Source organism: Natator depressus, chromosome 9, assembly GCF_965152275.1.
Source record: "Natator depressus isolate rNatDep1 chromosome 9, rNatDep2.hap1, whole genome shotgun sequence".
Classification (NCBI taxonomy): domain Eukaryota; kingdom Metazoa; phylum Chordata; order Testudines; family Cheloniidae; genus Natator; species Natator depressus.
The window spans coordinates 32,281,996-32,307,177 of NC_134242.1; the positions used below are offsets into that span (position 1 = coordinate 32,281,996).

General features: G+C 40.8%; 1 protein-coding gene across 1 annotated transcript in view; it reads right to left on the reverse strand.

Annotated features, from left to right (window-relative positions):
- The window catches only part of ATP1B3 (ATPase Na+/K+ transporting subunit beta 3), a 56,713-nt gene extending 32,450 nt beyond the window's left edge, over positions 1-24,263 (reverse strand). The window contains exons 1-2 of the mRNA XM_074963839.1: positions 23,962-24,263; positions 7,915-8,043 (exon numbers count right to left, since the gene is read on the reverse strand). Coding sequence (XP_074819940.1) covers positions 7,915-8,043; positions 23,962-24,070 — 238 coding nt within the window. The 5' untranslated portion in view covers positions 24,071-24,263. The remainder of the gene's footprint in view (positions 1-7,914; positions 8,044-23,961) is intronic.
- Positions 24,264-25,182: the final 919 nt, after the last annotated feature.

The following is a 25,182-nucleotide window of genomic DNA, read 5'->3' on the forward strand; positions in this document are numbered from 1 at the left end:
AGTATATAATACCTGGCCATCTTCCTGGGGAAACTGAGTTGTTACTTTGAACTTAACAAAATATTTGTATTCTATTTAAGAATCTACCTTCCTTAAATCTATGAGAGGTTGGGCAAAGTGTACAGTTTTGTACCACTCCATACCATTACAAGGAAAACCATTTCAAAATAATTTTATAGGCTCAACATTAAGATGGGTAACAAAGCCATCAAGGGTAAATTTTCAGTACAGAGAATGAGATGCACAACTCACTATATGCCTAAAATGTAACCGTTTATTGTCCACTTCAGTTTTTCCAGAGAAGTACTAGCCACTCCCTAATTAAAATAGAAACTCAGTGGACAACTTTAAGTCAGAACTTTGCCCTTTCCTTTTTCAAAGCTACACAAAGAATATATTTGCCTCAAAATAAGGTTTAGAGATGAAGAAGAATTTTATTGCAAAATTTGAAGGCAACTAGGAGTTCCTAAACTATGATCAAATTAGAGCTGCCAAATATAGTCCAAAATTAAATTTTAACTATTTTCTTAAAAACAAACAAACAAACAAACAAACCCTCCACCACACAAAAAGGGAGAGATACAAACTAATATCCCCAACTGAAATCTAGCACCCAAGACCAAAAGACTTAACATTTGATTTAATTTTGTCATCAGGCAACAATTCTCCAGTGATCTTGCCAGAGGGTGTCAAAAGATGCTGGAGATATAAACTTCCATTAAAATGAATAAACAAAAGGATTTAATGCCCTTTCCATGGCAGAAATTGAGCTCAACGTGCAACCTGATTGGTGGAAATGGCTTGTTAAGGTAAGATTGGTTCCATTCTAAAGGTTTGGGAGATCTCGAAAGAAGGGATGAAAATACCACCATGTCCTCCCTAAACACCTATTCTTGCTCATTGCCAGGGCTGACAGGGGTTTGGGGTGGGGAAAAGCACAACTGTACCAGGACCAGTAGTTCAGCCTCCCCAAAATGTCTGCGTAAATACAGTGAAATGGGAGAGGGTGTGGCCCTAGAGAATTTAACTTATCAGGGCCGCAAATTTCTGGATGGGCCAGGCCCTTACTTCCTGCAGACCTCCTAAGGCTTTTTGGAAGGAAGCCCTATTCATACAGATCTTAGGAGATCTGTGCAGGAGAGGGAACATTCCCTCCACTTTTCTGTATACTGCTCGAGATCTGCAGAAGGAAAGAACCCAGGGTGAGCCTTAAGTTCTTGTCTGCCCTCTCATAGGCATAAGCTTCTTGATGGCCCACCCTCAGTCTAGATGTTGGGGTGAACTATGGACCCAAATTCCATTTTGGACCATTGCTCATAGGGGAGAGGTCCAAAACTAGCATGTTTTGTATTGCTGGGTTATGGAAGTTAGGCTCATTCACCCCATTTTTGTCAGCTAGCAGTTCACAGCAGACAAACCTATTTTGGACCATCACGGGTTCAGGAGTCAACTGGGTGCTGAAGAGGGAACTATCAAAAACTAATGAGGGCTGGAGGCTCTGATGAACTTCCGACAGTTCACAGGGGGCCAGGGGCAGTTTCATAACAGAGGAGACTACAGGAGAAAAAAAAAATCAGCTCCAGCAGGTGGCCCAGGAAGCAGCTGGAGGCAGTAATATAGCGAGGAAGAGGTTCTTCACTCCTCACAACTCCTGCCAAAGGGCTTGGAGCATAAACAGAGGTAGGGAGTTTCTCCTCCCCAGTTCCCCCCATTTTGCTAATTCAAAGCCTTGAGAGCCGCATACGAGGTCTGCAGCAACAGAACTCACCTCCACAAGACGGTGGATTGACACTGTAGTTAGCAGGAGTCTTTGTGGCCAGCAGACCAAAGCGGCATTTCCCCCCAAACCTTCTAAGGTCTGCTGGATTGACCACACCCTAGGGTGTGCAGGAACTGAAGTCTTCAGCAGACTTTAGGACCATTTTAAAAGAAAGTAAGGATAAAAATGTTAAGGCCAAGTTCTAGTTGCAGGCAAATATCAGTAGTTTGAGTGCATATTACCCTTTAAAAACATCAGAAACCAAAGAAAAACAAAAGTTAAGGTTGAACTTTCAAAGTCCCCAAACTACCGTAACTCTATCTCTCAGAGCAGTGTTCTCAGAAAAGCCTAGAATACATGCTAATTTATCCAACAATAATAGTGGCCACCAAAATTACAGTACTTTATAATCGTTGTCAGAGTGCCATTTTATGGTCTTCTTTAGTCACACGGTACACACACAGCTTTACCAATTCACGATTAGACAAACAGCATATGGAAACAATAAATCATTCCTGCTTTTTCATTAAAAGCTTGATCTTTCAAAGTGCTGAGGGGACTCAGTTCTTCATAGGATGTATTCAGCTCTACAACTCTGTGGCAGCCAATTCTCCAAGTGACATTAGTCATTATGCCCATATGTAAACGTCATATGTGCAGATTATGCTGTTAGAGTACTTGTAAAAGAGCAGAAGTCAGTAAAGGGACAAGGTTTGCTACTGGAGATTTGTACACATGAAAAATTCTACAACTAATGTTCTGCGGTTAATGTTTCTAACACTCTGTATTTAAATAGAGAAAATGGTAGGCTTGCATCTGTACAGGGACAGAGAAAATAGTTCAGGCACCTTGTTTAAGAAGTGCAACCTTGATCTTTCAATACTTGAGGTTTTTCAAGTTTGGGAGGATTTTTTAAAAAAAGTTTTTAAAAGGTAATATGCATGCAACCCACTGGTGTGTGCCTACAACCTTAACTTCACTTTAATGAAGATTTGTCTGGCTATATGTACAATATGATCTAAATCAAAAGCAAAAGGGAACTTTGTGCTTAATCCAAATTATTTAAGGAACCATTAAACATAACATAGATAAATGCAAAGTAATTCACATTGGATATAATTTGAACTATTCATATTTTACTGAGTTTTAAATTCAGCCTGAGCTCATAAAAAAGCCCCGATCATCAATGCTGACAACACTGAAGATCTCTGCTCAATGTACAACAGGGTTAAAAAACAATTGATGCATAATGGTGGGAGAATATAAAAATATATGCCATTATATAAAATGGAATGGTGTGCCCTCACCTGGAAAACTATTTCTGGTCACCTACTCTCAAACAGGACATAGTAGAAAGAGGGGATTCAGAAATGGGAGCCAAGAATAATTATAGGCATGAAAAAAAAAAAAACTCTCATGAAGAGATATTTCAGTTTTAAAATTCATTTATCTTAGAACGGAGACAATTAAAAGAGACATGACTATACAAATAATCAATGGTATAAAGGTAAATCAGGAACTTCCAATCACTCTGTTTCATAATACAAGATCAAATGGACATTCAATTAAATTGAAAGAAGGGAAATGCAAAACTGATAAAAGGAAATACTCTTCCATACAATTAGCCTGTGGAACTCCAAGCCTCAATGTATCTCTTGTGGTAGCAATATTCAAAATGATTAGCCACTAATATAGGTAATAAATTAAGAAATTTAATACTAAATATTAAAAGTTTTGGAAGAACCCTCATCTTTTAGGGCTTAAGACAACCTCTATTTGGGGTTACGATGAAATTTTCCCGGGAAGCAGGTTATCCTATAACTGCATACACAGCTGTTTTTTTTGCACTTCCTTTGAAGTATCCAGTACTAGCCATTGTTAGCATCAAGATACTAGTTGGAACACTGGTGTGATCCAGTAAGCAACATAGGAATAGGCAATGACAGCTTTCCTTTTTGATTGAGTTTGGTATTTTAAAACATGCAAAATCTTTACCCAACTATCCTCTATATCCTATCCAATTTATATCTTGAACAATCAATATCTGAAGGGGGCTTTCTACTGCAAACAGGAAATATTCCAAAATACTTCCAGAATAAGATGTTTTCCTGGTCATTATCTCTTTCCTCTGCTATTTCAGCTGTATGCATTAACAGCAAAATAGGGTAGACAAAAATCAATGATTTAAAATAAATAAATTTTTTTAAACAAAGTTTTTGATAAAATGCTTTTTGAGGGAAAAAACCTATCTAAACATAGTTCTAATTAAGATACATTATAGCTCAAAGATATCTCAACATGGAATAGCGATTATAAATTCTCTAGTATGAGACAATATATTCATGTAATGTTTAAGAAAAGTTTGGTAAATGAGTTTCAACAGTTCATGGATTAGGGACCCAATCTTATGGGGTTCCAGGGGCTTCTGTATAGATGATTTAGGTTAATCTTTCTATCTACCCAATGGGATTCAGTGCTCAGTCTAGAACATATCATCAGAGATGCTTAGTTTTGCAGTTCTCAAACTGTGGATTTGTGTCTCCAGAGATAATATGCTTGTTAACAGCAAATGTTTTTAAAATAAAATAAATATATATAGAGATGAGAAACAACAGACCTCAACCCTATTGCCCCTCTGCAGATTTGAGTACACAGAGTCAATCCCTTACCTCTCTCTAAAAAAGAGTGCAGTTTCAAAAAGTTCAATGAATAGAAGATTGTTGGGGGTGGAATAGATCTGGACAAGGTGGAGAAGGGCGGGGACAGGCAGTAGAAACAAAAGTGAAACTGTTTGAGCAGCATATTCCAAAAGTCTTGAGGTCTTTCTGAGTGCAGCCTTCATTGATTTGAGATCTACCATACCATTCTCTCACTAGAAGGGAAAACCTATAATGGCAGCAGGCCATAAGAGAGACCCAGTTTGGGAATATTTTAATGAAGTTCCTCTACCTGTGGGTAAGACAGGCATGCGTGCAAAATGCAAACAGTGCAACAAAGAAATGCAAGGCCCAGTTGTCCAAATTAAACAACATCATGAGAAGTGTTCCTTCTCAGGAGGAAGCTGCACTGATGATGATGATGAAAGGAACACGTCTGAACATGCAGGATCTTCAGGTTGGTAAACTTTTTTTTCCATACTTCTTTCTTCAGGACTGCCTGTCTTCCTTCTGGACTATTCTTGAATTCTCATGTTTGAGCAAAAAACATAGTTGTTACTCTATGGTACTATCATTTTAGATGCAGCTGTGATAAAAAATAAATAGCTGAAATAGTCAGATCTTTCTTTTACAATTTCACCATTAAAGTAGTACTGAATGTCACTGAATGCAATGGAGTAATATTAAATGAGCAGTATGCTAATAATAATTAAATAACTGCACTGACTTATTTTATTTAGGAGAATCCATCCTCAACATACAGGATTCTGAAGACTATTTTCTATCGTTTCAGAGTTATCTGCCAATGATAGTGTTTCAGTCATATCATGTGTGTCACTGTAGCGGGGCAGTCACCCCGCTCTGGCTCAGAAGGGGTTAAAAGCCCTTGGAGAGGGCGGGGGCTGAGAGAAAAAGCTAGGCTGATTGGGGAAGCAGCCACCGCTGTGGCCACACCCCAATCAGGCCACAGCTGGCCCTATAAAAGGGCTGTGAGCCAGGAGCTCAGGCAGTCTCTCTCTAGCTGTAGAGAGAGAAAGACCTGGCTGCTTGGGAGCTGAGCAGGGTACCTAGAGTAGAGCAGGGCTGGGGGAAGGCCAGAGGAGCTGGGGAGCTCCAGCCTGGAAAACATCCAGGCTGCAGGCCTTGCTAAAGGCCAGGAAAGGTACTGGGGCTACCGAGGTGTAGCCTGGGAATAGGCAGAGGCAGCTGGTCCAACCCCCTTGCCAATGATGAGTGGTTTACAGACTGCAGTCTGCCTCAGTGAGCGGGGGCTAGATGATGACTGGCAGTAGCCACTGAGGCAAGGTGGTGATAGAGAGTTGGGGGTTCCCCTTGGAGGGGAGACCAGAGAATGGGGGCACTGCCAGGGGGCAGCACCCCAAGGTAAAGAGGCACCGGGCAAGACACCGGCCTGCAGAGGACACTCCTGGCTGGAAGAGCTAATTCCCGAGACAACCAGCAGGAGGCACCGGGCCAGTGAGTCATCGCCTCACTATAGTCACAGTATATCACCTGTAGCAAAAAAATCTCCATCATCCAGAAACAACCATAAATAAGGTGTAGAGGGTGAAATTGTTAACCTGAGTCTTGATGGGTGGAGCAATGTCCACAATGATCCTGTTGTATGTGCTTGTGTGACAACAGAAGAAGGGAATGTCTTCCTTACAGAAACAATTGATACATCTGGAAATGCACACACACAGCAGAATACTTATAAGAAGTAACAGTAAAAGCTATAGCAAACTGTGAAAAACATTAAAATGTCTAGTATGCAGCTTGGTCACAGACAAATGTTGCAAATGTATCCAAAAATGAGAAGAAATTTATTTAGGAGAGAGTGAAGAGAGTCCCAAGCCACTAACAAACGGTTGCAGTGCTCATTTGATGCACCACCTAGCCTGACTTCAGTGTTCCAGAAATAAAGGCTAATGTTGTTGAAATTGAAAATACTTCCGTAACAACCACTTTGCAGGAGCTGCTCTGAAAAAAGTGGGAGGAACCAAGCTAACTCTCCCACAAGACGTGCGATGGAACTCAGTAGTGGACTGTTTTGAGCACTATATCAAGAACTGGCCTAATCTGATGACAGTCTGTGAACAAACTAGTGAAAAAAAGGATGACACTGTCACAGCCAAAGTTCTCAACATTGGGCTTAAGAAAAATGTTGAACACATACTGAGTACCCTGAAGCCTTAGCCTTGTAGGAAATGCAGGGAAACAGCTGTTTTATTGCTGATGCTGTTGAAATTTGAAAGGAACTGAGTGAGATATTAAAAAGAGAAATATGCAATGAGAGTTAAATTACAAGCATTAAAAAAAACGAATGGAACAAGCACTATCTCCAACTCATTTTCTTGCAAATATTCTCAATACGCAGTACCAGGGCCAAACCTTAACCACTGAAGAGGAGTTGGCTATGACATGCACATCCAGCAATCATCCTTCCATAATGCCAACTATAATACACTTCAGAGCTAAGTGTGAACCATTCAAGAAATATATGTTTGCTGATGACGTTTTAAAGAAAGTCACACCAGTGAACTGGTGGAAGTCACTTAAGCACTTGGATTCAGAGACTGTTGATGTGATAATCTCACTTTTAACAGCAGTAGCTTCTTCTGACGATGTAAGAATATTTTCTTCCTCAGGGCTAATTCATTCCAAATAGAGAAATTGTTTGGGACCTGAAAAAGCAGGAAAGCTTGGTTTTCTTTTCCAGATTATGAACAAACGAGAAAATGAACGTGAAGACGACTGAGTTACCTACAGAAGCCAATATTTTAAGTTCCTCATGTTGACCTAGCTGACAGTCAATTTAAATTTGTTTTTTTTTTAAATATTTCATTTAACTATTTTAGTTAAACAATTTTAACAAAAACAAACCTGATTTTAAAAAACTTGCTGTTTAACTAAATTCAAAAATTCATATGCTTGTTTTGTTAAATTATTATATGTTTGCTGTTGAAGAAAAGAATCCAGAATACATAATGTTGTTGTTTTAGTTAAATAAAACAATTTAAATGTCTGTCTGGTGATGTTCTCCTCCGAATACAGCATGGCAAGAAAATCCTCCAAATATTAATGATTAACCTGTTGAATTGGAGATATTTATGAAGTCACTAGGAGGTGAACTATCTGCTTCAACTACCTTTGTTAAATGAAATAACCAAACAATCATTCATTGACTGATATAGCTGTAAAACTAATCTGAAAAGTTTTTCAGAATAAATGGCAAAATCCAGGAAGAACTAGAAAGGAGTGAATTTAGAGGCATCAGTTAGTAAATATGGCCAAAAAAAGTCTATAAATGGCTTTGTGCTGCAAACCTACAAAGCCCAAATGATTCACCCATTATAAGAGAGTCCTCCTTTAAAGCTCTTTATTAGTCTAATTAAAACTACACCACATTGGAATATGTACTTTATCCTAAAAGAAAGTTATTAGATAAATTGTATATTATAATTTAAAATCTAGACATAAAACTAAGAGTACAGTTACCTGGACTAGAAATCCGGTCACGATATTTGGGAATATCTCCGCTCAGGGTCTGAAGCATAACCCACATTGTAAATGTAAAGAGTGCTGCTAGGAAACCATAGAATACCAGATAAAACAGCAAGATTAGACCTGTAAAATTAAAGAACTCAAATTAACAAAATGTTTATTTTAAACTGAACATGATTCTAATTTTTACTCTGACACTCAGGATTGTAGTTCAATAGGAGTTGGATCAGGTGCTCAGTCCCCAACACTCAAACACAGAGATACCAAACAGACCTTCCTTTGTGTTTCAGCATTAAAATATATGCGCGCACGTTCCCCCACCAACATATATATAAAGTTCAGCTTTTAAAAGAAAGGTCATTCCATTTTTTTTTTTTTTTTTTTTTTAAAGAGCTTAAACAGGAGATCTTCTGAGGACAATTTTTGCTCTGTTGAAGCTGCTCTTTCTGAGAGCCAAGCAACTGATTGTATCCCAGCGTAAAGAGACCTCTACGTGCAATACTATATGTGAATAATCAACCAGCTTACAAGCCAAATGACTATACATTAGATTTTCACCAAGTTTATAGAGCCCTGGATCAAAAAACAAGATGCTATAATGGGAACACAAATTAAAACTGTAAAATTTCTCACTTGCTGATTGTGGACTATATGCTGCTTCTTCTGATGCAGAACTTGAGGCACATGAGACAGTAAGTTAGGTGGTTTTGTGATGTGGATAAAAAGGTTGTAGAATACATCCAACACACAACTGGTACTTCTTGCAATCATTTCTCAAGCTATCCAGGACATTGGGTTTAGACTGAGCACATTACACAACTTCTTTAGTAATTTTATTAACAGATTAGGTTTTTTCTCTTTTTAAAGCATTAATATAGTTTTTCATTTAACTAACTAGAGTGAATAGACCAATAGTTCTCAATCTATTTACCATTGTGGGCCATGCGGGGACCCTGACCCTGCAGCGGTGAACACGAGAGCCCGCCACACACGGCCAAACAGCCGGAAGCCCGCCATGCATGGCCTTTAGCACACAGCTGAGCTGGGCCACAGCTGTGTGCTAAGTGGGCTACATGCGGCCCACAGGTTGAGAACCGCTGATCTAGAGCTAAGCTTAGTTTACCCACTTCAGGTGTTTTCTACAAGCTTTATGTACCATTAAATATTGTGAATGTAGATCTGTACCAATAAACTACAGGAGGTTTGTCACCAAGGGAAACTGTCTAGAGAATGAAACTGATAACTTAAATCAGGGGTCTCAAACTCAATTTACCTTAGGGCCAGTGCCAGTCCTCAGATCCTCCCAGCAGGCCAATAATGTCACTGAAGATGGTGTTCAGAAAAGAAAACGTTTATATTGTATTTTTTATTTCAAATTTCTTAGAAATAATAAAACCGTCATACAACTTTATACAATTCTTCGACTGCTAGAGAGTTTTTAGTGTTTGTCAGACACCTGGCAACACTTCAGTTCTGTCAGTTTGTTGATGTTTGGCCTCAGTGACTGAGCAGTTGAAGCCTTCAGGATTGCAGCAAGGTGTGCATTAGATAGTTGTGTTCGGTATTTTGACTTGTATTCATTGTGGGAAAAAAGTGATGCTGCCTCTATGGCTGACTCTGCCCGGCAACTAATGATGCTGCCTCCATGGCTGACTCTGCCTGGCAACTAGTGATGGTATCTCTGTCCCTCTCCCCCAGCCAATGGGAGCTGCGGGGGGGAGGGGAGGGCTGCCTGTAGTTGAGATTGCCGGCAGCACGTCAGCCTGCGTCTCTCCTCCGTGGGCTGCAGGTTCTTGGGCTGCAGATGGCCCGCGGGCCGGGACTCTGAGACCCCGACTTAGATAAACAGGCAGCTTCATGGACAAGCGTCCCCCATCCTCTCTGGTAGCTCCCAAAATCAATTGAAAAATTAAGGTTAGTAAGAAGCTACATTATACTGTAGTATATCTAGCCAAAGCTAATGTTTGCCGATGATTCAAGGCATTTATTAAATAAATATCTATAATTCCTATAAACAGCATACAAACAAATTAATATTAAAAAGTTACTTCTATTGCCTCAAGCTTTGAAAAATCATGATGCTTTCCAAGTTACCACGTGAATATCATCTGTGAAGAGTATTTGAAGGAACAGTGTGTGTGGAAAAGGAGGGAGGAAACTGGACACAGTCATTAAGGATTTAAAGATCTTAAGTAACACTGCTGGGATGCAACTGGCTGGAATCCTCATCTTGGTCTAGTCTGCTATGGAGTTAATAGAACATTTTTTAAAATGGCACTAGCCTTTAGTTAAGAAATAGACTGAAAAGGCTTTGAGATGACCTAGATATACAAGGTTATCTAGTTTAATTTTGCCAACTGGTATTCTTTAACATACTATTTCAAAACAGGCCTGAACACTTCATCACCTCAGAGTTTTTCACCACATTGGCAATAGTGATTAATGTTTTACAAAAATGAAAGCGACATAGGGAGCTTTTGCATGGAAAGCTTGGAATAAAGTATGTGCCCGCAAGATAAAAAATGATGAATTGTGCAATTATGGACTGCACCTCGAAAACGTGCTAAGGAGAATAATCTACATTTCAAGTAACTGTCTGGTTACACAATCTCATAGGTCCTAAAAATAACCAGATATGACACTTTGCTGTAGCACTATTAATGTGCACCTTTGCTGTGTAGTGAGGCAGAAGGCTTTCATCTTCGAAGTGCTGCATCACAAGTCAATTTGAGGGTAAAGGATGCAATTACCCATGTAAGTGATCCCTATCAAAAATGGCTTAGATTGAGCTGTAAATTTACAGGAATGTGGTCCATTCTGGAACTATGTAACTAAAGCTATTCCAGTAATCCATTTACAAGAGCATATTCTGTGCATAAAAATTAAAATAGTCAAGCTTGGTAGGTTTTCTTTTAGAACATTAAGCTTAGGTGTCAAGTAAACCCACAGAAAGAGTAATTTAGAATTAAGGGTAAATAATTGTCCTAAACACACCTAGATTTGAGTAGGTATTGCAAAAACATTTGACAAGCGTGTGTGTGTATATATACACACACACACACACACACACACACACCCACCCACCCACCCACCCAGTATAACAGATGGGAAATCTGAGGTTTGAGATAAAGCACTATGATGCACACACTGATCCCAGCTTCCATGGAGGCTATGGGGCAAGGGAGAACATATGCTAACTACACACCAGGAGTCTTTCCCAGGAAGTCCCCATATTTTACATTCTTATATGGTAGCTAAACTATCAAATTTGTAATTTCCTCTCTCCTAGGAAGGAAGAGAACAGCATCACTCTTATTTCTCCTCAATTTGTCTTTTGTGGTTTGTTTGGCTTCTCAGTTTTGAATGCACCTCTCTCTCTTTCCTTACTATGTCTTGCCTGTACAATTGCCCAGAGAAGCAAATGCAAATGATATTCTTGTAAATTTGTATTTCCCTCTTCCTGATATGAATGTAGTAAAACTTACAAAAATGCCATATTTCATTCTGATTTCACAATTTTTTTTGTACTTTAGCAAAAGTAAAAATAATCTCCAAACATGATGGAAATACAGTTTTAGTAGATGCCTAAGCAGTCCTATACAAATATTTTCCCACATCACAGCTGGTTTCATTTTGCTAACTTGTGACTTACTGCCTACCTTAGAAGCCATACTTCAAACTCAATTCTCAGGCAGCAAAAGTCAGAAGTCTCAAGGTTAAAGTGTCTGTTGGAAATATTCATACAAATAAATGGCATTCAACAATATAGGGTAAAAAATATTTCTCTTACTTAAAAGATCTGGACTACAGATTCTTTGCTGTACCAAGTTTATGCTTTCTCCTAGGAGCTGCTCTAACATCCACCAGCTGGCAAAAGTTGCCAAGAGAGACTGTCCGCCTGCTGATCATCACCATAGCACCTGCCACACCTCATCACACCACTGCCAACATACATCTTGTACTGGGGCTATGAAGAGAGCAACATTCGAAGACAGCTATGCCAACTCTATGCCCACAGGGGGGACTCCTCTCCTTTTTTTGGCTGGGGGTGGAGGGATTAGAAGCAGATTCCACCCCTCTGTACGAAAAGAGAATCTGGCCACTAGATCAGGAATGGCAAGTTTGGGGTTTTATTTTAAACTAAGAGTAAATACTTTTGAAATTTTGTAATTTCTGCCTTTTTCACTCTAATTGCCTGCCACACACACACGCTCAACCCACTTCCTCCCTAAAGGCTTGGGGAAAAGCACAGGTGGGCTCTGCATCTTCTCTTCTTCTTCCCAGCCAAAACTCTGAATAATGACCAAGGACAGTTCTAATTTGTGTATGTCTGGTAATTTAAAATTAAGGTTTACTGGTAACTCTACAGAGATTCCCAAACTATACAAAGAGCTGACTGGTCATAAGGTCTCCTAATTTCCAGTTACCAAGTTTCATTTAAGGAAACTGAACCTATTAAATGTTTCTCTATTATCACTTTTCCATGTGAAAAACTACTACAGTCGCTACAGGATTTTGTGATCAGAAGGAAGGGAGTGATGTTCTGCATGATCTTGAATGGAGATGAACTAAAAAGCAGCAGGCACATTATTGTAAAAAAAGTTATGAAGTATAAGAACCCTGACCTGCTCTACATCATTCATTAGGTTGTCTTATCACTTCATCTTACACTCTGACCAATAAGTGAGAAATGAACAGGAGAAAAATTCAGCTCACACTGATGTAGCTGTGTTAGCTCTTACGGGATAGCATAAGTAAAAGGTAATAAATGTTGATCAGTAAACAGAAGGAACTCTAAAAATCTAAAAAAGTGTCATGACCTTGTTTAACAGACCTGATTCCTGAGTGTGTTCGGAGTAGAAACATACCTTAAAGCTCTTTGTATAGCAAGCTACTATTAAGAAGCTCTATTTCTCATAAATTTTCTGCACTCTCAGCAATTAATCTGAAAAGTTTCCTTTAGTACAACACTGACACATTCCATTTACCAAACATGAATTTGTGTTAACAGCACAAACCAAAGTGGTTGATTTGGTTTATTTCCTTGTGCTACTTCAGTGTAGTCAATGTAAACAACAAGTACAGCTCAGAAAAGGACTAACTTCTGTTGCAGAAAAAACAGATGAAGTTAACACTGTATGGATGCTATAGGGAATTTTTTACAGTTATCCAATAGATTAAAAGCTATGAAGACATTTTAGAATCTTGAGAAATTGTCAGTTTTGTCCTGCATTACTACAGGATTTTTAAATTCACAACAGGATCTAGTTTACAGTTTAGCCACTAAGTTGTATCTCCAATAATGTCTCAAAATTGATAAACTGTCACTTTTCGGTATAATAGCCAGCTGCAGTTATTTTATCATCCCATCAGGTGTTTAGTATCCAATAGCATGTGAGCCTAACACTTGAAATAATAAATTCATTTCCTTATATATACTACTAGGGATATGTCACCAAGAACATAGTATACAAGACATTAAAGGGAAGGATGTTTCCTTGAGAAGCTACGGAATCCCAGCAAGAGATTTAAAAGCGCAAATTTCAAATTCAATTCAAACAGCCAGAAGCATTTTCTGAACTTTCAGAACACTGGGTTGAGCAACAACAGATAGTTTCCTGATAAAAAGCTTTATCTTCTCAAATACATACAGATAGATGGGAGTCTGATTTTTGGCAAACTTCTCTATCCCACAAACCTTCAAGGCTCCACACTGTGGGTGAACTGTGCCTGCAGGGAAAGCCTGAACTCTGCTCTATCTTGACCATTTAATTTTGAGGACAACTGCTGAAAGGAAAAACTTCATATTATAATTTATACCACTTCTTCAGACAATCTCAAAGTCCTGATCACACAGAGGGTTAACAGTAAATTGTGAAACAGATTTCCTGTTTGAAGATCAGCAGGACTCCTATAGAAGTCAGAAAAAACCCCAAATTGTTTTATATTCTTTTGACTACAGCAACATCCAATTCTGAACTCAAGCAAGTGAAGCAGGTCTACAATATTTCCCTCCTTGATGTCATGTCCCTAAAATCCTTCCTACTAAGATAGCTTCTTTTGTAGCAAATGTTTTGTTGTTCATTAGATTAAGTTATACTTATTTTAAATATTGTTTAAAACTTCAGTTGAAGATTTTAAGCACCATCAAGTATGATTTTTAAAATCTGCTGAAGAACTAAGTCAGTTCATATTAAATACATAGCATCAATTCAACATAACTGTCATCACGGTAGGAGTCATACATACTCTACAGTACCACCACCGTATATTTTAATCAGTTTAAATAAACCTTAGAGAGAAACCTTAGTTCCTGAACTACAGAATGGATACTTGTATTACCCAAATCACAATGATTTCAGCATAATGAACAAGAGAATTTAATGTTTTCATCTGGAGACACAAGGCTACGGAGTCATAGAAATGGAGACAATAGTAAGATAAAAGGATACTAATGCATAGAAAGGGATTTAAGCAGCAGTAAAATGAGCTCAAACGAGTGGCGTATACATGACATGAGTTGGAGATGTGATGGACAGATTTTTAGACATAAAATGGGAGAGTGTTTGGGGGTTGAAACAAATGTTAGAGTGAAATAAAATCAAATCTAAGACACGAAAGGAGATAAACGAGTTTCTCTCACATCTAGTTTCTAAATTTTAAATCAAAATGCTCTATTTCTTCAGAGGAGTCTAACTGCAGACAACGACAAGATCAACATTTCAATAAAATTAATGTCAACGTGGCTGGTCACAACTACCATCTGGTCAGCAAGATTGTCTTTATTTTAGCAACAAACATTTAGTTTTAGAACTGTTTAATTCAAACTGTTTTGGCAGCATTGAACTCTAATAGAAATTGCGATAAGAGGACAGATATTAAAGATAATTATATTTTATCTAAAAAAGAAAAAGGAGTACTTGTGGCACCTTAGCGACTAACAAATTTATTTTGTTAGTCTCTAAGGTGCCACAAGTACTCCTTTTCATTTTGCGAATACAGACTAACACAGCTGCTACTCTGAAACCTACGTCTTATCTGCCCAGTTGCAGAAATTATTGTGCCACTTCTGCTAAAAATAATAATAATAAGAAGAAGAAGAAGAAGAAACATGGAGTGTTGCCAATGCAGAATAGCTATGGCATTTCAAGTTTCAGAGTAGCAGCCATGTTAGTCTGTATCCGCAAAAAGAAAAGGAGGACTTGTGGCACCTTAGAGACTAACAAATTTATTTGAGCATAAGCTTTCGTGAGTTACAGCTCACTTCATCGGATGCATTCAGTGGAAAATACAGTGGGGAGATTTATACACACAGAGAACATGAAACAATGGGTGTTACCATACACACTGTAACGAGAGTGAGCAGGTAAGGTGAGCTATTACCAGCAGGAGAGCGGGGGGGGGGGGGACCTTTTGTAGTGATAATCAAGGTGGGCCATTTCCAGCAGTTGACCAGAACATCTGAGGAACGACGGGGAGCGGAGGGGGCGTATAAACATGGAGAAATAGTTTTACTTTGTGTAATGACCCATCCACTCCCAGTCTTTATTCAAGCCTAAGTTAATTGTATCCAGTTTGCAAATTAATTCCAATTCAGCAGTCTCTCATTGGAGTCTGTTTTTGAAGAATATATGTGTCCACATATCTATTCAGGGGACATCATCATAGGACCTAATCACATCAGCCACACTATCAGAGGCTCGTTCACCTGCACATCTACCAATGTGATATATGCCATCATGTGCCAGCAATGCCCCTCTGCCATGTACATTTACGTAGAGACTGTCCAGTTTGGCCAATGTATTGTTTATTACCCCACCCCCCACCCCCAGTGTTCATCAGATGTTATTGTCAACTGCTGGAAATGGCCCACCTTGATCATCACTACGAAAGATTTCCCCCCCCCGCTCTCCTGCTGGTAACAGCTCACCTTACCTGCTCACTCTCATTACAGTAAAAAGAAAAGGAGTACTTGTGGCACCTTAGAGACTAACCAATTTATTTGAGCATGAGCTTTCGTGAGCTACAGCTGTAGCTCACGAAAGCTCATGCTCAAATAAATTGGTTAGTCTCTAAGGTGCCACAAGTACTCCTTTTCTTTTTGCGAATACAGACTAACACGGCTGTTACTCTGAAACCTCTCATTACAGTGTGTATGATAACACTCATTGTTTCATGTTCTCTGTGTGTATAAATCTCCCCACTGTATTTTCCACTGAATGCATCCGATGAAGTGAGCTGTAGCTCACGAACGCTTATGCTCAAATAAATTTGTTAGTCTCTAAGGTGCCACAAGTACTCCTTTTCTTTTTGTGGATACAGACTAACACAGCTGCTACTCTGAAACCTGTCATTATGCAAGGCACTGAATTTAGCTGTATGGAGTGGAAATCTATCAACTTCATGAAAAAACTCGTACAGATACAGATAGACAACATCTTCCTTTCCAAATGCAAACAGATGGACATCATACCAAAAAGGACTGAAGGTAAAAAATCCATTACAATCTACATACCACACAGACTATGCTGACAGCTTGTGCCACACACTCTCAAAGAAACTGCGGAAGCACCTGATCAACACCCTCTACAGCAAACAGGGAAAGATTAAGAATGAGCTCTCAAAACTGGATACTCTCATAAAAAAAACAACCTTCCACACAAACTTCCTTGCGGCTGGACTTCACAAAAACACACACTTTGCTTCTCTACAAAAGAAAAAGGACACTAAATTATCTAAACTACTACATGCCACAAGGGGCCACAACAGTGGTTCCCTTAACCCACCCAGCAATATTGTTAATCTATCCAACTATACTCTTAGCCCAGCAGAAGAATCTGTCCTATCTCGGGGCCTCTCCTTCTGCCCCTCCACCCCCACGAACATGATACAGTTCTGTGGTGACCTAGAATCCTATTTTCGACATCTCCGACTCAAAGAATATTTCCAACACACCTCTGAACAACATACTAACCCACAGAGACCTTCCTACCAAGACTACAAAAAGAAGGATTCTGGGTGGACTCCTCCTGAAGGTTGAAACAACAGACTGGACTTCTATATAGAGTGCTTCCGCCGACGTGCACAGGCTGAAATTGTGGAAAAGCAGCATCACTTGCCCCATAACCTCAGCCGTGCAGAACACAATGCCATCCACAGCCTCAGAAACAACTCTGACATCATAATCAAAAAGGCTGACAAAGGAGGTGCTGTCATCATCATGAATAAATCGGAATATGCACAAGAGGCTGCTCGGCAGCTCTCCAACACCACTTTCTACAAGCCATTACACTCTGTTCCCACTGAGGGTTACCAAAAGAAACTACAGCATTTGCTCAAGAAAATCCCTGAAAAAGTACAAGAACAAATCCACACAGACACACCCCTGGAACCCCAACCAGGGGTATTCTATCTGCTACCCAAGATCCATAAACCTGGAAATCCTGGACACCCCATCATCTCAGGAATTGGTACCCTGACAGCAGGATTGTCTGGCTATGTAGACTCCCTCCTCAGGCCCTACACTACAAGCACTCCCAGCTATCTTTGAGACACCACTGACTTCCTGAGGAAACTACAATCCATCGGTGATCTTCCTGAAAACACCATCCTGGCCACTATGGATGTAGAAGTCCTCTACACCAACATTCCACACAAAGATGGACTACAAGACGTCAGGAACACTATCCCCGATAATGTCACGGCAAACCTGGTGGCTGAACTTTGTGACTTTGTCCTCACTCATAACTATTTCACATTTGGGGACAACGTATACCTTCAAATCAGCGGCACTGCTATGGGTACCCGCATGGCCCCACAGTATGCCAACATTTTTATGGCCGACTTAGAACAACGCTTCCTCAGCTCTCGTCCCCTAATGCCCCTACTCTACTTGTGCTAAATTGATGACATCTTCATCATCTGGACCCATGGAAAAGAAGCCCTTGAGGAATTCACCATGATTTCAACAATTTCCATCCCACCATCAACCTCAGCCTGGTCCAGTCCACACAAGAGATCCAATTCCTGGACACAATGGTGCTAATAAGCGATGGTCACATAAACACCACCCTATACTGGAAACCTACTGACTGCTATTCCTACCTACATGCCTCCAGCTTTCACCCTGACCACACCACACGATCCATCGTCTACAGCCAAGCTCTGCGATACAACCGCATTTGCTCCAACCCCTCAGACAGAGACAAACACCTACAAGATCTCTATCAAGCATTCTTACAACTACAATACCCACCTGCTGAAGTGAAGAAACAGATTGACAGAGCCAGAAGAGTACCCACAAGTCATCTACTACAGGACAGGCCCAACAAAGAAAATAACAGAACGCCACTAGCCATCACCTTCAGCCCCCAACTAAAACCTCTCCAACGCATCATCCTGAAGGACGACCCATCACTCTCACAGATCTTGGGAGACAGGCCAGTCCTTGCTTACAGACAGCCCCCCAACCTGAACAAATACTCACCAGCAACCACACAACAAACCACTCACCCAGGAACCTATCCTTGCAATAAAGCCCGTTGCCAACTGTGTCCACATATCTATTCAGGGGACACCATCATAGGGCCTAATCACATCAGCCGCACTATCAGAGAGGCTCATTCACCTGCACATCTACCAATGTGATATATACCATCATGTGCCAGCAATGCCTCTCTGCCATGTACATTGGCCAAACTGGACAGTCTCTACGTAAAAGAATAAATGGACACAAATCAGACGTCAAGAATTATAACATTCAAAAACCAGTTGGAGAACACTTCAATCTCTTTGGTCACTCGATTACAGACCTAAAAGTTGCAATTCTTCAAAAAAAAAAAAAAAAAAAACTTCAAAAACAGACTCCAATGAGAGACTGCTGAATTGGAATTTATTTGCAAACTGGATACAATTAACTTAGGCTTGAACAGAGACTGGGAGTGGATGGGTCATTACACAAAGTAAAACTACTTCCCCATGTTTATTCCCCCCCGCACTCACTGTTCCTCAGACGTTCTTGTCAACTGTTGGAAATGGCCCACCTTGATTATCACTACAAAAGGTTTTTTCCCCCCTGCTCTCCTGCTGGTAATAGCTCACCTTAAGTGATCATTCTCCTTACAGTGTGTATGGTAACACCCATTGTTTCATGTTCTCTATGTATATAAATCTCCCCACTGTATTTTCCACTGAATGCATCCAATGAAGTGAGCTGTAGCTCACAAAAGCTTATGCTCAAATAAATTTGTTAGTCTCTAAGGTGCCACAAGTACTCCTTTTCTTTTTGTATATATCCAGTACTTATTAAGTTACTATGATCTGTATCAAATAATTAGCTTTCCTAATTTTTAACATTTAGGAATTTATAGGTAAATTTATTCTGTGCATGTTTTACCACAACTGGTCAGTTTATGACAGAGGACTGATCCAGCCCTAAGAATCACAGTTTTGACAGAGAACCCACACTTCATGAAGTGACTGAAGTATTATATATGAATTAAAAAAATTCCAACATTTTATATTTGATTAATTTAGAAAGTCACACAAATTTTTAGACCTATCGGTAGTGTAATTCATTTTCTTGTATGTCTATGAAATAGTATACAAAAGACAAAGCATCTATCACAATTTTATAATCTTTACATTAAAATATATTGCAATGAATACAGTACTTTAACTGTCATTCAGAGCAGACTGCATTCCTGTAATATGGTATCTTCCACAAACAGATCATAAGAGGAACATGAATCAACCACATTTCCAAAGTCATGATAGTGTGAAATAAGAGCATTCATGGGGAGGAGCACGGGGGGTGGGCAGTAAATCCTGATAATGCATAATGACTGAATTAACTGCACTACTAGACAGTAGTACTCATTACCATGCTATATTCATGGATAATCCATTATTACTGCAGATGCTAGATCAGGGAAGTACACAAATACTCTTTTATGAAAAAACTCAGCATATGCTCGATACAACAAAGAGTATGCTACACAATGAATAAAGATTTAATGGTGCTCCTTGAGCCAGCACACATAGTATGCTTATATCCGATAATCGTCTTAGGCAGCTGAATACCTAGGGTAAATAATTATATCCCCATGACATTCAGAAGGTAAAAACGGCAAATAAAATTAATGGTAAACATGCTAGACAATCAGAGCCATCAACTTAAGCTCCACCTGTAGTTTGGATGCAGGGGACAGGAGAGCTTTTTTTAACTTCTGTAAACACAGGAAAATTAAAAGGAGTTAGTGAAAGTGTTTCAATTAACCATATTAGGATTATAGATCTATACCTGTTTCAGGCACTGAAAATAACTATTCCAATATAATCACCATATCTTTTGCCTTTTAGCTTATATTAAGTTTTCTGAGTATACTATTTTCCCCATTTTTCACAGGAAATGCTAATGAACCTTGATTTGTATTTATATTTTATATATATATAATTTGCTATTGTAGAGTTAGTTTTTATTAAATGAGTGCATCAATCTTAAAACAGTTCAAAATGGGCCAAAACACATGTAGCAGCTGATCTCTTGAACAATACCTTCTGCTTAAGTCACATCACCACTGTGCATTGTTCACTACAGAACTCCCCACCTTCAAAAAGAAACATAGCACATCCTTTCAACAATGAGACAAGGAAAAAGGAGGACACATACACAAAGTTAAGAAAAAGTCTCCAGTTGTCTCCTAAGGAGGCGGGAGAAATATTGACTATTTATTGGAACATCTCCCAATACACACACCCAGTCAAATCACATATTACTCAGTAGCATCCTACCTTTTCAGCCAAAAATTTTGGTGGTCAAGCATCTACAATCAATACTTTGAGACAGATTCTTCACCCTGTTCTGCAGTTCAGGCTGGCAGGAACGACCAGCATTTCCTTTTCTGGATGTTCCCCTGCCATGGAGGAGTCCCCTAAATGCATAGATTCTAGCATAACCAGCTCCTATGCGTCTCCCTCTTTGCAGCTACTGGTGCAGTGGACATATCAGAGGCTATAGCTACACTAGAAAGCATGCAGCTATACTGCTATACGCTGTCTAGTATAGCTTCTCTAAGCCCATAGGAAAGGGCTCTCCCATCGACTTAATTAATCCACCTCAAACGAGCAGCAGTAGCTGTCCACATCAGCATTTAGGTCAGCGTAACTTATGTCACTGAGGGGACTGGCTTATTCACACCCGAGAGATGTAAGTTATACCGACATAAATGGTAGTACAGACATGGCTAGAGGGATTGAGGGGGAGCAGTCTGAACATGTTTCACTCCGGCTCCCTGCAACTGGAATGTGTTCTCCAGGTAAGCTGCCAACTTGATAGAAGTTAGAGCAATCTCAAGGCTCTATTTTGGGCTCGGGCAGAGAATCAGGGAGCCGAAACTAATTCTCTTTTTAGCGCTTTCCTGAACTATCCTGAGCGACTGGCTGAAGGATGAGGAGCCATCTTTTACTAGGTATTCCCCTAACCTCAGACAGGGCCAGCTGAACTATCCTGCTCTCCCTGAAGAACCCACAGACCACCAGAAAGGCCAACAAGGGACAGTAGCTGCTCAAACTGCTCCCAAGGGAGTTGGTAAACAACAGCCTCTCCCACCTCTTTCCCATAGTGTTGACAGAGCTGTTTAAAAGTTGTAAGGCAAACAATTTCAATTTGTAATCAAATACAATCTTTTCTTCTTAGCAGTTACCATCAAAAGTCATACATGAATGGATGAAGATTAACTGAAGACTCAAAATTTCAGGAATATTTAAGTAGCCAGACATAATAGGTTCAATATATTAAGCATGAAATGTCTAAACTAACACCCCCATAGCATACAAAATGATTTGTGTGAATGCAGAGTTAAGCATTGACATTAAGGAATAATTACTTAGGAACATTTAATCTTTTTACCACACACCCATTACCTGAATTCCTGTTAAAGAACAAAGTAAACAAACAACATTACATAAAGCATATAAAGGTTCATTAGTGAACGTATTTACTGAATTTATTCTTGAAATGGGAAAGTAACTTTACTGAGTGAGCTGACTGTAAAATAGAACAATCACTCAACTCCAGATTAAGGTAGGTTTGCTATTAAAAACAATTTTATAGACAGTATGCCATGGCACGGGAAGGGACAAGGATGGCAATATTACAAAGGTGCTCTCTAGTAAAGTAAGTTACAAGCTTGAAAGGATTAGATTTTTATCAGCAATTGTCAGTAAACACTGATTTCACCATACATATACAAGCTGCCAGAAAAAATATTTCCACTGATGATAGAAATTTACAGATAAGCAGCATTTTTCTTATGTTGCCTAAGAACTTTAAGATTGATTTAAGGATATTTATTTTGTATATTTTGACCTGTGAGGTTGATAATTTGTGTCTTAATGGTTATAAAGCTAACTTTTTGAATTTCTACTGTCATTAAATAATCATCGGACCTCCACCCACTGTCTAACACCCATGATTTCCTGCAACTGTGAAAATTTAAATAGATAAAAAATACTTAAAAATAAACATCCATATCATCAGTAAAAATTTTTTTTTTAAATCTAATTCTGCCAAGCCCGATCATGGATAAACATCTTTTCCTTAAAATATGCTGAGCATTTCTAAAGCACTTATAGTTGTTAATGCTATCTGTTTCAGTACACAAATATGCTTCTGTGATCACTTAACCACACACCCATTCATTCAACCCACGCACTTTAAGAGAACCTGCTGATGGGGTGCCTGAACAGAGAAGTCACAAGACAACAACAGAGTGGAAATTTCCTCTCTTCCTCCTCTTCCTCTATTTGAGTGGCAGAGTAGCTAGCAGGATCTTATTTCCATCTGAATGGAGGAGAGCTCATGTCAGAACCAGGGCCCTCTCCTGACAGGCAACCTGAGAGCACACCCCCTGCATGTTCTGTGTGTTACTACTTCATGGAGTTTGTACCAGGCTGTGCATATGTCCAGCACTGCTCAACACCGTGCTGAAATTCTTGTTGATTTTATAAGCACAGCTATTTAAATATCTCAACTGTATCAAAATTTTAGGAGCAGATAAGGTGCTATCTGAAGCCAAGAAATATACATTTCCCTTGAGGAGCGGAGTAATTTATTAATACTTAACATTTTTTCACTATTGTAGTTTAAGAATTTAGGAGATAACATTTCATCTCCCTCCTGTTCCAGCTCCCAGCGGAGGCAATGGGAAAATTAGGGAGGGAATGAAAACAGTCTTCCATACAGTCATGTGGAAAAGCTATTGTTATCAGCCACATCTGTAAAGGAAGATCCCAGAAAATTCAATCTAGGGCCAACCTTAAGCAAGGTAATGCAAGTTACAGATCCATTCCTCCTACTTTTGAAAGCTGTGGGCAGACTGACAACTCAAAGACCAGTCCTCTTCCCCACCTCCAGCAGCAGCACCCCAGAGGACACCTCATTCACCACTGACAGGTTAGAGCCTCCCAAATTGTCATGCCAATAAGGAATATACGGGAGCATGCATGACACGCGTGTGGCTGCAGTAATACCATAGAAGAGATCAGTGAGGAGAGAGATGGCCCCACTCCTGGCATCGGGAGTTTGCAGCTGTAACCTGCTACCGTTACGCCACCAGACTCCTCCTCCCTCCTCATCCCTACGCGGCTGACACAGAGAAGGAGCCTGCTGAGCCTCACTGCAGCATTTACGCGGAGAGTGAATCAGCGGGGGACGTACTGAGAGATGCTTCCCTCAGCCCGCTGCTGCAGCGGCCCGATTACCAACCCGCTCTGCCCGCTCAACCCCACCAGCCCACCCTGAGCCAAGACGAACAGGAAAGGCGGGGCGGGTGCCGCGGAACCAGCACGCGGGCTCCAAGTGCCCCCCCCAACACACCCTGCACCGGCGCATTATCATAGTCAGGCTATTTTTAGATCCGAACGTGGCGAAAGTAACGGCTTCCAGAGAGGCGCCTCGCGGCTCCTCGCGCCCCCACCCAACGGCTCCTTCTTCACCCGCCCGCCCTCGGCTCCTGGCCGGGCCCCTCGCCATTCCCTTACCCCAGCTCTTGGCCGTGCGCCCCAGAAACTCGCCGCTGCGCGGGTTGTACACGAACTGCCGCCACTCGGCCATGGTCTGGCTGAAAGGCTTCTTCACCTCCTTGGACATGGCGGCGGGGCGACGGCTGTGTGTGTCCGGGTAGCAGAGACTCCGAGCTCAACTGCGGCAGCGCCTGCTCCGAGCCGCCAAGTAACTGTCCTCTTCCCCTCCCGCCAGGCGCCCAAGAGGCCGGGCTGGTCGCACGCAGCGAAGCTCCTCACTCCCCCTCCTGCTGCTGGGGCGGGACCCGCTCACGTCAGCGCGGCCCTTCTCAGTCCACGCCGTCTCCAAGCTGTGCCTGCTGCCCCCTGGCGGCCAGAAGGAGAATGGCAGCTGGGATGAGCTGGTCCTAGAGCCTTGGCGTTCCAAGTGCACCCCAAAGAGCGACACAGTGCTTGGCTTGTGAGTCGGCTACATCTCCAGTGGTTCAGGGGTGCTGCGCTGACGGCACATAGCGGGGAAGGAGTCCTAGGAGCTGCCTTGCTTTACTCCGCCGAAGCGTGTGCACACATCCCACTGATCCGGACATAGGGAAGGGCTGTGAGACGCAGGCACGTGCTTGGCAGGGGAAGGGAAACAAACTCATTTGACATCAAATTTTCAAATTGTGGCATTGAATCCGTGTTCAGGCACGTAAGTGACCTGGTTTTCTGAGGAGCTGAGGCCAGGCAGGTCCCCTAAGTCACCAATGGAGCTGTCCGTTGTCAGCATCCTTGAAAATAAGATGATTCTACAGGCCCAATTGTTCCCTTAACTACAACTGTGCTACCTCCTTGACTTCATTTATGTACTCAGGGACACTTGTGCACACCCACTGAAGGCTAGTGGAGTTGCACAGCTGTCATATAGGGCACAGTTTGGTCTGCAAAACCTCTTCCCGGTATAGATGGGGCAAATGGAAAAAACCCAGCCTGACTCTGAGCCCAGGGTGAGTGAGGTTCAGCAGCTTGGGGGGAGAGTTTTTACTTACAAACTCTCAGAGTCTAGGCATAAGCAGAAGACTAAGTAATTGCTTAGGGGCCCGAGCCGCTCAAGAGGGCCACCTATTTGCTTTTGTAGTATATGTTGGGGGGCAAAAATATTCCTGTTTAGGGCCCCTAATGGGCTAGCACCGCCTTGGAAACTATACTGTGATATGGAACTATGTGACAGACTGACCCTGGGAACCACCATGCCATTTT